The sequence below is a fragment of the Sabethes cyaneus genome, chromosome 3 (assembly GCF_943734655.1).
Source record: "Sabethes cyaneus chromosome 3, idSabCyanKW18_F2, whole genome shotgun sequence".
NCBI classification, from domain to species: Eukaryota; Metazoa; Arthropoda; class Insecta; order Diptera; family Culicidae; genus Sabethes; species Sabethes cyaneus.
In genome coordinates this window covers 58,962,463-58,979,858 of record NC_071355.1, presented here as the reverse complement: position 1 = coordinate 58,979,858, position 17,396 = coordinate 58,962,463, and the positions used below count along the sequence as shown (strand labels likewise).

Here is a 17,396-nt window from a genome sequence, read left to right as displayed (position 1 = left end):
AGCAAAGAGAAGTAAAAAGTGAGGAGTGATGAGGTTTGAGAAGATAGTAATGCGAAGCAAAAAGTGATAAATGAGGAGGACGAAGCCTAATTAGGAGACTAAGAAATAAGAGGTATTAAAGAAATATTGAACTATCACTTGGTTTCACATTCGACACTAGACACAATGGACACTAGCATTGAGCCTCGCATCCATCATACCTTTTACCTTCCCAGTGATGCCAGAACTACAGATTTATAAATAGTTCTACAGATTTAGGAATTTTCAACGAACCTATGGATTAAGTGCTTGTATCTAAGGATTTCCATGAGCTGTACGAAAAAGGTTGAAAATTTCTTTCAGTTATAAAAGCCATAAGTACGCTACATGCAGCGAATACCTCGAGATGCATGACTTTACTTTTTAAGAGGCGATATTGATAGAGTTCTTCTCAGAAAATAAAACGAAGTGAATAGTAGAGAGAGCCTCTCCTTTGGCTTTGAGGTAAAAAATGGGTTTAACAATCCAATCATCGTAGGTTTGAATCTCGGCTGGGAGAGCCTGCAAGAATCAATAAGATCGTGGCACTAGCCGCGCAATTGTTCTGTACCGCTGGCTACCATTAGAACCGCTGAACCTGAAGTTCAAGTTCCGAAAGCGGAGTGTAGCACCAAGGCTTCTGCAATAGTAAAAAGGGTTTCCACTAATGACAATTTTACTACTCATTAAAAAGGGAAGATTTACATTAATGCTGCCATGCTGTCAATACGATTTTACAGTTTCACTTTGACATTTTTCACTTACAGGCACTCGCACTCTGAACCTTCACGTGTTCACCAGTGTGAATATTCAATCCGTGTGATATTCATATTAATAGTAATACCGATATTACGCATTTTCGTAACGAAAATTTTTCTTTCTTTGCACAATTTAACAATTCCTACTACGATATCTGTAGCGCAATAGATCCTTTGCTACTCTCGAGCGAATGAGGTTGTTCTTTGTAATCAAGAAGCTGGAATGTTAGTCCTATTTGCATTGATTAGCTTACTGTTGAACATTTAAGCTGTCATAAAACACAACAAAAATGCGATGAAAAAATGACTCAGATACGAAGAAAATACTACGAAGAGACGACGAAACGACGGTGTAAAAACGACGAAATGCGATGAAAAGATAACAAGAAGATAGTGAAATACGTCGACCAACAAGACAAAAATTTGACGGAAATAACATGAAACTATAATGAAAAGACGTCAGAACTGTGACAAAAAAGGACTATTAAAATGCGTCAAAAAGGTGACAAACTCACAAAAATAGGCTACGAATATACAATGGCCAACATTTTTGTTGTCTTGCCATAAAAAAGATAGCCTAATAATGGCAAAAAGTAGCAAAAAGATGACAAAAAATGGTATAACAACGACAAAAGCTGGTGAAAAGATTACATTTTTTTTTTGCAAGACGAAAAACTAGCAACGAAACGCCGTTGAAATGGCAACAAAAAAACGACAAAAACGGTAAAAAACTATCAACAAAAACAACAAAAAGATACCAAAAACTGAGGTCGAAAAATAATAAAAATACGATGAAAAATTACAATTGAAATTTTACAAAAATGCGATAAATATAAAAAATAGACAATAAAGAAATGATAAAAGACGGCGAAAAGGCGTGGAAAAGACAACAATAAGATGACGAAAAGACAATAAAGGAACGACGAAGACAGCAAATAGACGAAAAGATGGCCTGAACACAGTGAAAAGACTACTGAAAGATGATGAAAAAGTAATGACAAGTAGGCGAAAAGCGAATGGAAAAAAACGCTAAACGACAAAAATACAATGTAAAGACTCTGGTAGCACAGTTGTTGCAAACCAGTTTTTGCAACCGACATATAACTACTTTCAGTCATAAATAAGTTGCGACAACCAGAAGTGCAAAAAGTGTGCTACTTGGGGATGACGATAAAAAGGCTAAAGGCTAAAGAAATAACAAAACGTTAAAAAAGACTATAGAGAACGTTGAAAAGTCTACAAATAGATACAGAAAAAGGGATGAATACACGAGAAAAAAAACAGCAAAACAGCGACAACAGGCTTTATGCCTGGTCGATCTGTCTGTACTAATCTGTTAGAGTTTACCTCGACGTGTATTTTGCAAATGGAAGAGAAAAAACAGGTTGATGTCATCTATACCGACCTGAAAGCGGCTTTCGATCGGATTGACCATGTAATACTTTTGCGAAAGCTTCAACGACTTGGTGCATCCCAGAAAATGATTGATTGGCTTCACTCATATCTTAGCGATAGAGTACTACGTGTGAAACTAGGATCCAGTACTTCGTCAGTGTTTAGCAACAAATCTGGAGTTCCTCAAGGTAGCAACTTGGGTCCTTTGCTTTTCTCATTGTTCTTCAATGATGTTGTGATTCTGCTAGAACACGGCTGCAAGTTAGTTTACGCCGATGACCTGAAATTATTTGCTACGATAGATAATGAAGATGACTGCCGCCGTTTGCAACATTTGCTCAATCTATTTACTGAATGGTGCAGACTTAATTGGCTTATCATCAGCATTTCAAAGTGTGAAGTTATGAGTTTTTACCGGATTAAAAATCCAATTTGCTTCGGTTATACTATCGACGACATTGAACTTCGCAGAGTGGATCAAGTTAGCGACCTGGGTGTCTTGCTGGACACTAAATTGACATTCAATCTACACTGTGAATCAGTCATTTCCAAGGCGACCCGACAACTTGGATTTATTGCTGAGATTGGACGAAACTTTAGAGATGTTTACTGCCTGAAATCATTATATTGCGCTTTGGTTCGTCCGCTACTTGAGAGCTGTAATTTGGTTTGGTCCCCCAGTCATCTTACTTGGAACCTACGGATCGAACGTGTGCAACGTAGGTTTATTCGGCTGGCTCTACGACATCTCCCATGGCGGCATCCTGATAACCTGCCACCTTACCCGAATAGATGTCTTCTACTTGACCTCGATACACTCGAACGCAGGCGTAAAATGCATCAGGCTATATTCGTGGCTAAACTTATCAACGGCGAAATTGATTCTCCAAAATTGCTATCTTTGCTTAACTTTCGGGCATCGCAACGCGACATTACGCTCAACTGGCTTGCTGCAAATACCGTTTCATCGGACCGCGTTTGGAGCTAATGTACCGGTTACGGAATGCATTAGGTTGTTCTCAAAAGTCGAAGAACTATTTGACTTCGGTATGCCTTCGCACTTATTCGCGCAAAAGATAAGAAGATCTAATTTTCTGTAATCTGTAATCAATTTTATTCATGTAGACAATTTATAGTCAGATGAAGTACTCAAATAAATAAATAACAAGAAACCAAACAGATCACAAATAACGACAAAACGACGTCATCAAGAGCAACGCCACAAAAGACAATAGAAATGACAACAAATCACTGAAAAAGGACAAAAAGACGATATAAAGGTACCGGAAAGGCAGATGTTGAGAAGAACGAAAAAAGACTAACAGACGATAAAAAGACTAGAAAAAGGCAAAAGACGACAGAGTACTCATAAGAAAAAAGACAAAAATAAAAATAAAAGACAAGAAAACTAAGCGACAAAAATTAAAGATACGAGACGAAAGGTACCAAGAATAAAAGTCGAGAGTAATGAGCGTCCCTAAATAGCTTATGCCAAATGTAAAATGGATCATGAACTTTTTTTCAATTAATCAAAAACGTATTAATTTCCTTTAAATACAATCAAATACATTAAATGTAATTTTCCACTTTTTTGATACAGCAAAATAGAAAACGATTATTCCTTCTCCATGGATAACTTTCTTCTAGTAGGTACTCAAAAAGTTATTCGTTTTGATTGTACAACAGAGCTTCCTTATACTACTTAACAGAATAAAGGAAGTTGTTGTCAAGGCAATTCAAAAACTCAGATAGAGGAAATTGCAATCTAGACCGAAGAGCAATACGATTGCTCTACATTTTCTATTAAGAAAAAAACAAGAAATATGGATAATGAATTCAATAAAAACCGGCTTTCATTTGTCTACTCACAGCACAACGCTGCACCGTGGCGTTGGACAAGTGTGGCGTCTAAAAGTTATGAGAAACAATATATGTATTCATTTAATGTAAAAATATGCACAATGCGCAAAACTGCATCGCATGCAAAGTGAAATAGCGCTAGATTTCGAATGTAGAAATTTGTCATCTTATTAATAAGATTAATTTTGCACAACCGCATAAACAAAATCCCAAAAATGTTGATAACTATTTCATTACTTGATTGAAAATAATGTGTAGAAAAACGTGATTAGACAAAGTCAACAGTCCAAAATTCACACCGGCTGCTAAGGAATCGAACTTTCAATGTCACCAGGTATGTTTATTTATAAACTTGTAATGCATCATTCGGCTGTTTTTTTTTTTGTGAGTTGCGCAGATCCCCGACAGAAGCACCGATCGGTCATCAAAATGGAAGCGCATAAAACAGCTAGTTTGTGCTTGGTTGCTGAAACTTTTGACATTCTATTATGAGGAAATCGTTTCCAATGTGTGTTTCATCATTGAGCCATTAGTGAAATAGTTTATCTGACATAAGTTTCGAATTCGCAACAAACTGCGGTAGAGAAAAAAACCTCATGTATTTGTGGAAGTGGTAAAACATGGTAAAACATAATATGGTTTATAAATACATCGTAAACAGGACATTGAGAATTTTTTATAACAAACTAATTTTAGATTTTTGTTTTATGTAGCCAACGAATTTCAGCAAAGCAAAAAGGATTTTTTATCGGTATTGAGTTAAACGAAACAATAATGCCACAAAGTTCGTGACAGAAAAACGAATTATCAAAGCAAAATTGTGACAATACAAATGAATTAAACTTGTAAATTTGGTTCTATTTAATAAATACAGCAGTTACTTAATCATGTTAACTGAATTAGCAGACAAATATTACATTCACTTTATCAAATGCATCTGAACCTAGTTCATAGTTCAATGAATTTTCATTAGATTTACGTGTTACTTAATAATGATAGCTATCTACTGCTAGGTGTAGATCGTTACTGTGCGGCAATGTTTCAATCAGTAGTATAATACCAGCATAGTTCGCTAGCTTACGTTGTCTTTTAACACATATTTAGCTAGTGTGAGTCGTGTGTAACAGTGCACCATCGTTCGGACAGTTCAATATGAATCGCTCCACTAAGGTCATCGGTTGCCCCCAGAAGAGTAGACCTGTGAGCACATCTTCGCCTTAAAAACCGGTATTACTTCATTGTGACTTGACTATCGTATCGTTGCTCTGACCCAACACCATTTTATCCTTCCCCGTCCATCGCTATCAACGGCGAAAACGCCCGCAACCTGAACAGGTTTCCCACTGCTTCGACCGTGCATTAACCTACAAATAGGTAAAAAAAATCAGGACACCCTCACAAGTGAGCAGTTATGATACTGCAACAACCACGTCAATGTGCATTGTCTGATCCATCTCATGCGATTCTAAGCTTGCCGGAAGTCTATCTACCAGATACGCTACTTTTTCCCATCGAGAAAAGTGCAGGGTCGAACATATCCCTTTCCTTCCGATTCTTTATCAAATTTCAACATTACCAGCTCATAGGTCACGATCGTTCCTGCCATCTGGGTCGGCCCGGTTCATCGAATGCATATTACAAAATTGGATGAAAATTAAAGAGAGTTTCTGAGAATGCCAGAACTTGTTACTCACCGAAAAAAGCAGCTGACGTGTTATATTGAAAAATCCCATCCCAGAAAGGGCCACCGTTTCATTCTGCAGCTGGTTTGCGAATCGTTCCAACTGTATATATACATTTTATGAGCGGAAAGATGTTAATGGAAGCATGAAAGGGAAAATGCAAAATAGGATTACATTTACACCACCCGAGATGGAGTATTATATGCACGATTGCGATTAGTTACAATTCAAAAAATATTAAAATTAAAATAAAATGAGAATTATCGTAGTTTTTATGATGATTGATGATTCTGCACAGTCTCTTGTGTTGTAATGTGAATAATTGCGGTACGATTGTTAGGTAAAGCAATTTACTGAAATATTATGTCACAAATGTTATAATGTCACAAAGTTTCTGGGGCACTTAGCTCAACCATAATACAGGGATACCTCGGTATAAGACAGCCTCGTTATAAAACAACCTCGATATAACGGGTGGCAACTAAAATTTTGGAATTTTTTTCTCAAGCTATCAAAAATAGACAAAGATACATGAAGAAGATCTGATTTACCGAAATTGAAGATACATTATCCTTAATTAAAAAAATATTAGTGTACATTTGAGAACGAACGCTTCCGTTTGGCGTCGAAACAGGAGCGTTGTACGGGCGTCATGTCAACTTTGTGAATGTATCTCTTGATTCTACCAATCAACTGTTTGCAATTCGTGGCTCTCCAGTTATTTTTGTACACCAAGGAACTCAAAATCCCGAAGAAATCTTCGATTGGGCGCACTGAGACAGATCGAATAGGTATTCAGGAACGATTATGTTTTTTTGGCGTAATGCGATGATGCTCTATTCGGCCAAAACACGTATTGTCCATCTGCATGGTGTTTTTGTAGAAACGGGATCAAAATTTTCTTCAAACATTCGTTTGGTGCATCTTAATTTATAGCCGAACTAGAGGGCTTGTTGTTGAAGAAACGAGAAAGAGAACGATGTCCTTCTGCGTTAATAATTTTGGCTGGTCGTCCACTACCGTACTTGCGAATAGTTGTTAGGCATCTTAGGATATGGTAAACAGGCGAAACCGCAGCATATTTGCTTTTTAAATGTTGTACCGTATGCTTTTTACCGAGATTTCTGTTGCAATTCGTAGAAGTGTACAACGCGCTCCCGAAATGCTTCTTGTTTCGACACCATTTTGCATAACTGAGCTAGCATTAACAAAACAAGACATACTAACAAAAAGAGGAGAGAGAGAGCTAACACATATATACTCTGATTTTTCTCTGAACTCGTTTGTTGTTGAGCATAAGGGCCGCGAAAAAATTCCAAAATTTTAGTTGCCACCCGTTAAGACAATTCGATATAAGACAATTTTTGTCTTATATCGAACGAAAAGCCCTTTGAGATAGTTGGTAACGATACCAGAGCTAATTTTGCATTCCAAAATCGGCTCCATAAAGATGTTCATTATTTCAAAATAACCCAAAAAATTGTAAAAAGATAATAGTTCAAACAATAATAAATAGTTCAAAAAACGTAAACATAACACAGAGCAAATAGGCGACCGCAGATGCAATTTTTTTTGAAAAAAATCACACTGACTCAAAATTTAATATTCACGAGTCCCTTCTCCCATATCCCATATTTCCGAGCGTCCCATGGTGACAAATTAATTGTGGAATCTCTGAGACCCGGCAGCGCCTTATTTTCCACATGGAGCTGCCAGACTTTTGCAGGGAAGCAAACGAAAAGGAACAGAAGCAATAGAATCATTCGGATGAATGCAAGGATGGATGCTGTCCGAAAGATCCACGAGCCGAAATATTACCACGGATGGTGTCTGAATCTGGAATCACGGAAGTTACCCAAAATGAACGATGCTGTGGCTAATACTGGTACGGTCTGTGATAGACCACAGGACTCCAGTCACAGAAGATACAAAAATTTGCACTGCGAACCGCTTGGGAGAAGCATGACGCTCTACTCTCATTATCACTTTTCTATAACGTCGGTCACGTAAAAACCACCAACCGCAACAGCATACGTCACACCAAGATTATTAGAAAAATAACAGATTATTTATATTTGTATTATGTATTTGAAACGACGGTCAAACTCACGCCAAGTCTCTGAGCATTAAAAGAGTTGTGAAGAATAATATCACAAAATGGTTATGATGTTTCATTTGCATTTGTTTTCATTTACACAATTTATCAGAAGCACTAGTCATTTTCATTAGAAACACAATTTGTACCAATTTTGTTTCATTTCAAAAATTATTTAGAGGCAAACAGATTTTGTAATATGTTAAAGTTAATCAATTCCGCTATTTTAATAACCGTCTACTAGTTGATGAAATTTTTAGCGTAGCATTTTTCTTATAATTTAGTGTCGTGTAAATTTCAATGCCATGTTTTGTGCTTCAATGCAAAGACCAAAAACTGGAAAAATACTAACCTCAATACACCAGCCTACATCTGGTATCTTCAGAACAATATCCTGTGGCTTCTTAGCGGTTTCATGAATACGGGCGGCACATAGGAACATAGCTGTTGTTCGTGCTATCAAAAATAGCAACGAAAACCAGTAGTATACATCATTCAGCATGTATTGCAGCTTTCTGTCGCCAAAAACAGCAGACAAAATATGAGAAATAATGTACATTACGCTTGATTTCGTGTGATATCATAACTTACTGTGAAACATTCAAAATCTGCAAACATATGAAGTAGAGATTGGTAGCGCACGAAATTAGTACCAACCAAGATACGACTCGATCGATGGTTTCCAGCAATTCGCAAACCAAAACGTAATCCGTGCGGATACGGATCCAAAATGCTTCATTCGGAAGCAGTCCTCCATCTGTCATGGTACGCAAAAGCATATTGATTTGCTCAAAACGCCCTGCAATCCCAATGCTTAGCGCAATAATGAAGATATCCAAATAATTCCAGAAGATCGTTAGTGCAGTCGATATGTACTGGGAGTATATTTAGGAATAAGTACAAAAAAGAAAGGAACCAAATATTTAATCGATTTTGAAATACTTACCATGAGAAAGACAGCAGACAGGGGGTGATAGGGAAACATGTCATAAAAATTTTTGTACTTGCTTAGGGAATACTGCTTGAAAAAATCTGTCACATTTCTTTCCCAGCCGCAATTTTTGATTTCCTCCTTCAGATTATTCACAAGATTTACAATTGACAGCAAGTGCTCACCTATAAATTACTCAAACATATAAGAGCCTGTAGGCTGCAACAGTCTTGCAATATTCTTGGGATATGGCGGTTCGGTTTGGAGTAAGAATACTAGATGTGGTCCTCGTAACGTGTCGTTCTCGACTATATTGTACTGAAATATTTCTTCCTATGCTATGTGTCGTACGTTTTACGCTATGCGCTGTGTCAGCGTATAATTGTCACCGTTCGACGCGGTACAGTCCGTTTACGCTTATACAGCATAACCGATCCGCGTCGCGCTGAACCATTTCAATCATGAGCGTCCACCACACGCCCTATTTACATTTTTTAAAAATTGTTATCTATAGTTAAGAATTTTTAAACTAAACAAGGAAATATGAACTAGGATTTATATAATGCGTATTATTCCCATGTAATTTGAAAGAACTCATTATGAAACAATCGTCCACCACACGTCCTATTGTTTCAAATTATATGTATTATTATTTTCATTCCTTATAACTTTTTATTCTATTTTTATGTATTATATCCTCTTTACCATTGATCTCTACCCTTATATTTGAGTCTATGTCCTCTACTACTCTGTATGGACCTATAAATTTATTGTCCAATTTTTTACCTATTTCATTTTTAATTAGGACTAAGTCATCTTTGTTATAACATTTTGGTACAATGTTTAAGTTATTTTTCATTGTTCTTTTCATCTTGCTAGAAAGAAGGTTTTCTCTTATTTCTTGATGGCATACTTGTAACTTTAACGTCAATTGCTTGCTATAGTTGTCTATGTCATAAATAGGCACTGGATTATCATTTGTTAAATTTGAAGGCATGTTACTATTTTTTCCGAATACTAAATAAAAAGGTGTGTATCCAGTGTTAGTGTGAACGGTATTGTTATATGCGAATGTGTAAAATGGTATCCAATGTACCCAAGAAAATAATTTTTCGTTACAATAGATGCGTAAAAAGTTTCCTAAACATTTGTGTGTGTTCTCCAAAGAACCTATAGTTTCATGATGGTAAGCTGTAGAATTTAGTTTTTGAATATTCAATAATTTGGCAATGGATGTAAACAAACTCGACATAAACTCTGTTCCTCTATCCGACGCAATTCGTTGTGGAACACCATATTTTAAAATAACATGCTCCACGAATGCTTTAGCTACTGTCTCTGTTGACTTGTTAGGTATCGGTGTTGCGGTTATAAATTTTGTTAACTCGCATTGCGTTGTTAGTATATATTCGTATCCATTGGTAGGTATCAAAGGACCAACCAAATCTACGTAGATTTTTTCAAATGCTGTGCTTGCTGTTGTCGTAATGATCATTGGAGTTTTTCCGCATCTTCCAACTTTTGATATCTGGCATTGCTTGCATTTTTTAATGAAATTCTCTACATCGCATTTCATGTTTTTCCAAAAATATCTTTTGCTTATAGTTGCAAGTGTGCGTCTAATACCCGCATGTCCCGCTGTCGGTAATATATGGTAGTCGTTTAGTATTAAAAGCTTTGACCTTTCGTCTGTTACTTCTTCTATTTGCTCTCCGATTTTTATTAAAATTGGTAATGTTTTTACTGATGATGGTCGACCATATATCTGTAGTTCTTCATATTTTTTAATGACGTCATATGTCTCCTTATTATTTTTGATGATTATATATTTTATATTATTAATTTTTGAATATTCCGCCACCTTCGACAACATTGCCCGTAGGTCAATTTGTGTCCTTTTGAGGGGAATTTCAATTACATCTGTGGAGATTTGCATGCTTTTTATGTTATCTTTCATTACCATTTTAACGTATTTGTCTTGCTTAGACGAAGGTTGATCAGTCCTATCGTCATTCGCTTTTTCGCCTTTAAGTTTCGAAGCTCTGGTAACGACTAGAACAGTTTTCCCATGAAGTGTTTTCAAGTCTTGAATCGAAATGCGTGACAACGCGTCCGCTATCACATTCTCGCTTCCTTTCCTGAAAGTTACTTCAAAATCATATTCTTCTAAAGCTAACCTGAATTTTGTTAATCTGCTGGAGGGGTCAGCTAAAGTAAAAAGGTAAACTAATGGTTTATGGTCACTGTAGACTTCAAATCTTCTTCCATACAGGTATGGTCGAAAATGCTTGATAGCCCACACCATAGCCAATAACTCCTTTTCTATCGTACTGTAATTTGATTCGGCTTTATTCAGAGTCTTGCTGGCATATGCAACCGGTTTGCCGTTGCTATTAGATAGCACAGCACCAATCGCATATCCAGACGCATCCGTATGTAAGTTGAATTTGTTGGTCTCCGTTAGATCCGGGTAATCCAGTACTGGTGGATTTATAAAACATTGTTTTAAATTCTCGAATGAGTTGTGGCATTCGCTACTCCATTCAAACTTTACACCCTTTCTGGTCAACTTGTTTAACGGTGTGCAAAGCCTAGCAAAGTCTTTTATGTGCTTCCGATAGTAATTTGCGAAAGCAACGAATCGCTTGACTTCATCCGCAGTGGAAGGGATCGGCCATTTTTTCACTGCTTCGATTTTAGCAGGATCAGGCCTGATGCCTTCAGCAGATATGTAATGTCCCAGGTATACTAAATTTTCTTGCAAAAAATTGCATTTTTCGGGGTTTAGTTTTAAATTTACCTCTCGCAATCTTCGGAAAACGTTCGAGAGATTTTTGTTATGCTCTTCTAGATTTCTACCAAATATGATGAGATCATCCAAATATACTAAACACTTCTCTCCATTAAGACCTGCCATCGCTATGGTCATTAGTCTTGAAAATGATGCTGGGCTTATTTTTAGTCCCATTGGAAGCCTTGTCATCTGATATTGTCCAGACGACGTCGAGAAAGCTGTTAGTGGCCTATCCTCTTGCTTCAAATTGCATTGGTAGTACCCTTGGGACAAGTCTAAATGCGAAAAGTACTTCGCTCCTGCCAATGAGTCTATGACCTCCTCTATATTTGGGAGTGGAAATGTATCGTTCTCAAGAACATTGTTAAGTTTCCGATAATCAACAACCAACCTCCATTTCTTTTTGTCATTCGCCGACTTTTTTGGCACTAGTAAAATTGGGCTATTCCATTCGGAACTAGTCTTTTCAATGACTCCATCTGACATCATCCTATCAATCTGGTCATTTATTTCCCTTTTTTTGCGCCAGGGGAAGGCGATATTGTTTAGAAAATATTGGAGTTGTGCCATCCTTTATTTTAATACTGGATGTGTACTTATCCGTTACTGTTAATTTATCGTCTTTCAAGCAAAACACATCAGCGTATTTTAAGCATAGCCTCTGCATCTCTGCCTGATCTTGTTTTGTCAAATGTTTCAAGTTCAACTCATTTAAAAGTTTACTTGCTCTATTAGTATCGTATTTTGGCAGTTTAATTTTTCCTACCACATTGTAATCCCTTAGATCCTTTGTTTCAATATTTTTTGTTTCAATGCAAATTTCCTTATTTGCTATATTAATAATTCTTACGGGTAATTTCCCTTCTTTTGGAACTGATATTGAATTTGCTATGAAAACATGTGGCACTATTTCTTGTTGTAGTACCACACAAGTACCCGTCACACCGGTATCAACGTACCTTACCACCTCAGTACGAGCCGGTATAATGTAGCATGTTTCAGTTTTTGGTTGTTGCAATCTCATCTCCATACCCACAAAATCAACAATGGCTCCAAATTCTCTCAAAAAATCTGTGCCAATCAAGCCGTTAACTGCATCCGGCAAGCTCTCTATAATATTAAATTTAATGGGATATTCCACAGACTTGTACCCCACAAAAGTGTCAACGGATCCCAGAGTACGGGTTACTCCGTTTACACCACTGATTTCTAATGTGTGTGAATTATTGATATTGATAAATTCGGGAAGACATCTTTTGTCCAGAATACAACAAGATGCTCCACTGTCAATTATGAGTTCTATTACTCTGCCAAATAATTTAAATTTTGCTCTGAGAGCCTTCTTCGCACTAAAATTAACGAAAAAGATCGATTAAATGTGCCTCTTCTACAGGTTGTTGTTGTTGCTGTTGTTGTGTTTGTTGTTGCTGTTGTTGTCGTTGCTGAGGTTCGGCCATATGTGCCACATGTCCGTTGTTCCTCCCGCGACTGTTATTTCCTCGGTAGGTTTGGTTGGTTTGGTTGTTATTGTTATAACCATAGTTGTTATTGTGTTGTGTACCCCTACCACGGTACCTAGTGTTTTCTCGGTAACCACCACGACCTCTAGAGCTTCCTCGGCTTCTCCAATTATTTCGATCGTTGCCCCTATAGGGCGTTCTTCCTGATGTGCACCATAGTGCCATCATATTTTCTAAACTATTTTCAGTTTTTGGAGTACTTTGGCACTCCAACGCATCCGATATCGCTTTATTTAGCGATGTCGGATTCCGTGCTTTTACGAAAAATTGTGTTGAGGGATCTTTCAATCCCTCGACAAATGCCTGAACCGCTACAGGTTCGACAATATTTAGGGCTGCCGCCTCACTTGGGAAAGTTCCCATTGAAACGTGTGCGGCTGCCAATTTAGCGGACAGGTTTTCTATGTCCGCGCCGAACTCTGCGATTTGTTTAGAATGTTGTTTTTTCAATGCCATCTCCTTTTCCACCGCTCTCGGTGTAATCTTCACCGAAAATTTTCTTTTCAGTGCATCAAACGCCTCGGCGGTTGTTCGGGCATTATCGATTGCCCCGTGGGCTGCGCCTACTAGTCTTGTTTTTAAAAATTTCAGGACGTCTGCTGGTGGAACTCCGTTGGAGTATTCCTCCAGCAATTCGACGGTTTCAATAAATATGGACAGTTTCGATGGTTCGCCATTATATCTGTCGACTACCTTCATGGCCAAGCTAAGGTCTAGTTTGGTCGCCATTTCGTAGCGTTCTTCTTCTTCGAAGTCTGAAAATTCTTCTTGAAGAACTTCCTCGTCGTCGTTTGATTCCTCTGAGTCTTCTTCGTTATCTTGTATTTTCGAATTTTCACCCTCACCCCCTTTAGTGCCTTCAGGGGCTAAGGTGTCGTCTAGGTTAGCAGGTACTGAGCCAAGCAGCTTATAGCACTGCCTAGCAACAGACTTTAGTTGTAGATATCTTCTTTTAAATTGGGCTTTAGTCTCTATTGCTTTACATTTGTTTACGGCCCTTTTTAGCTCTTCTAATATGGTTTGGATTTCCTTTATTTTCCTTACCTTAGTGCCTGGTTTATAATTGGCATGTTTTTTTAAATTAGCATGTAATTTCCCTAACGCATCTCCTGCTTTGAAAAATTCTTCCATTCCAGTGATAGTGCCTAAAACAAAATTTTTTTTTTTTTTTTTTTTTGTAAAGTAATTTATATTCTTCTTTTTTAACTAATGGATACTTCCCAATTATTTCTCTGGTTATATTTGAGATGTTCTATGGTCATCACATTTGACATTTTTTCCCCGCAGCAGCCGAAATTTCCCATATCTCGCTAGTGTGAAATTTTCCATTCATCCGAAGCTGGAATCATCGAACGAAATTTTCTCTCGCAGTCATCGTCTGGTTGATTGAAATCATTTCCAGTTGTACAACTGAATCAGCACTTTTATCCGTAGAATGTATGTCGATGTACGAATGCAACGTGGAAGCTACTTGGGACAGCACTACACTTTTTTTTTTTTTTTTTTTATACGTTTGTTTTTTAAAGCAATTGTTTATTGTTTTAATTGTTTTTATTTTGAATCACAACATTTGGTAGTTTCTTACACGTTTGGCAAATTTGCCATACTAATAGCTCTTTGGGCGACACTTTCTGTCTGTTGGCGGTGCAGTTTTGCTACTATCCGCACTACAATGTATCCTACAGCCAACGCTGCTATCACGCACAGTGCAATTGTTTGTGCGGTATGGTTCTGTTCAATGACGCTATTTGATGCGGCCGGTGCGATGATTTCATCCGCACTAAACCATCCCATTGTAATTTTTTTTTTTTTTTCTCACTCTACGATTCACGTATTACGTGGTCTCTTCCAGAACACTGTTCGAAGCGTGCTTTTTCGTTTTGCAACCAACAAGGACGTTTTTCATTGCACAATTTCTGAACTATAACTTCCGGAACAAAACTCGACCACTTTTTTTTTTTTTTACTTGGGCATCTCCAACGCGTGAATCAGAAAATTTAACCGTATCGAAACTCGCTTTCACTGCATACTGGCGAGGATCGCCATGCAATATTCTTGGGATATGGCGGTTCGGTTTGGAGTAAGAATACTAGATGTGGTCCTCGTAACGTGTCGTTCTCGACTATATTGTACTGAAATATTTCTTCCTATGCTATGTGTCGTACGTTTTACGCTATGCGCTGTGTCAGCGTATAATTGTCACCGTTCGACGCGGTACAGTCCGTTTACGCTTATACAGCATAACCGATCCGCGTCGCGCTGAACCATTTCAATCATGAGCGTCCACCACAGTCTTAAATTAACATACTAAACGCAAAAAATAACAGGACTGCTACGGCTAGCCGCATTTTGCGTCCCATTGTCCACCAAGTCGCCAATCGATAGGATTCCTTAATGAAAACGCGATCCACCTGATCCCACATGACAGCCACTCGGTTCCACCGGGTAGCCACGTGCAAAAATAACACATTGATAATGCAACAGTCAATGAAGAAGATAACTCCGTTGATGTTCTTCGCATTGACTCCAACATTTTGTAGACGAATAAATTCGGTCACTGCATTGAGCACACCACTGATGAGCACCACAAGATTAACGAATACGCGAAACGAAAACCATTTGAAGTAAACTTGCTGAGGATCCTTACTGAAGATGCCGCATATTGGAAATATGCCGAATAGTTGTCCTAAGAGTACATCTGAAACCAACGTTCGTACTTGATGAAAATTGTGAATGAAATAAATTCATACGTTTACAAGGTGCAATGGACTTGTGGAAGGTATCCTGACGATGGTTCTTCGGTTGTGTACCGAGCTCGGTAGATCTTTTTCTCCACGTTGTTCCCATGACACTACGAGGGTGGTTTCTAAACTAATAATTAGAAAGCAAACAAAAAACATCCAATCACGTGTGCACTCAACAAAGCAGTTCAATTTTCAACCATAAAGCATGCATTTTTTATTTGCATAACACTTGTCAGTTTCACACCCATTATCAAACAAATTACTTTGTTTACCTTTCACATTCGGAAAAAGTGCTGAACTGCTTGAATGCATACATGACGCCATACAGGAGCAACGTCTATATGACACTCGGTTTTTACGACGGTTTTAGAGGTATCTTTTATGAGTCTTTTTACAACAAGTAAAGTAGTTTTCACGATATAAGATACATAATCTCCTCGTAGAAGCAACTTATACTATCAAAGCTAAAGCTTCAGTAAATGCTGTATAGATCTAAACAATTCCAGCTGGCCATTTCCGTATATCATAAATGCATAGAAAAATATTTGTTGTGATCTCTCACATCCCTGGTTTATATCACTGATATCATCATCAATTTACGATTCAACCCAATAGCTATAGGTAAATTGCATTTCCGAGTTCTGCCAAAGCATGACTATAAAGAACTAAAAAAAGCACATTAAACTCCAATTTCCACGTAATGTCCATATCGGTGTTTGGCTCGACTCATCCTCCAGAAAAAGAAAAAATAATAAAAGATGATCTTTTAATTAAGGTGAAATTAGCCGTCATTGAATCTGTAAATTTCAAAAGCAGTTTTTTTGTTTGAAACAAAAATTTTGTACATGAAAATATATTTGCCATGTTCAGATTGACAAGAAGAATTCAGTGAATATATTTTTAGAAGAGACCCCCTGTTTTGGGCCCTAAAACTGCTTCCGAAATTGCGCTTTTCGACGAAAAGTTACTGACTACTATTTTCTCGTTAATGTAATGATCTTCACCACATATTTCCAATTATCATCCTTTATCTTATCATCCTGTTACGAATGAAAATCAAGCATTCCTAAACAATAGCTACCTAAAATGTTACTAAAATTAAATATCACATGATCCGTATAAGAAACTAATAAACTGATCAGGCTCAAAACTTTTACACTATATGATTGGCCTGTGTTGGCTACTGTACTTTATTTCTTCGTTGCAGCACGAATTGTGATTAAATTTTAACACACTAAACTGTTTTTTAATTTCCCTTTAACTCAATCTGGTACTTAGCTTGCGATTATTTTGACTGAAAGTTTTAGTGTGTCAGCTTTAATAAGCAAAGCGAAGCCTAAGTGCTAGGGTAACAAGGTGTAAGAAGGCCCGGCGGGGTAAGAGGGACCACATCGATTTCGCCAAGAAATCCTTAAATTTTCTACAAATGCCCCAGTATGTTTTGTTTATTAGACTATCTAAACACTTTCGAGACAACCTGTGGCACTCGGCCGTATCCAACGTCAAAACTAGAATCAAAAGAAACTTTTCGTTCGCAGTGTCTTCATGCGATATAAGGTTATTCAGCAAAAAAAAAGCTATGTATTTTGTCGTTTCTCT

General features: G+C 37.4%; 1 protein-coding gene across 1 annotated transcript; it reads right to left on the bottom strand.

The window, feature by feature from the left end:
• Window positions 1–5,529: 5,529 nt before the first annotated feature.
• LOC128739623 (gustatory receptor for sugar taste 64a-like) lies at window positions 5,530–15,900 on the bottom strand. Its single transcript, XM_053835119.1, has 7 exons — window positions 15,810–15,900; window positions 15,362–15,751; window positions 8,755–8,924; window positions 8,400–8,683; window positions 8,161–8,323; window positions 5,726–5,815; window positions 5,530–5,637 (listed from the first exon to the last, which is right to left on the bottom strand). Exons 1-7 carry the CDS (start codon window positions 15,898–15,900, stop codon window positions 5,530–5,532), a joined length of 1,296 nt encoding a protein of 431 aa, XP_053691094.1.
• Between the last annotated feature and the right edge of the window lie 1,496 nt (window positions 15,901–17,396).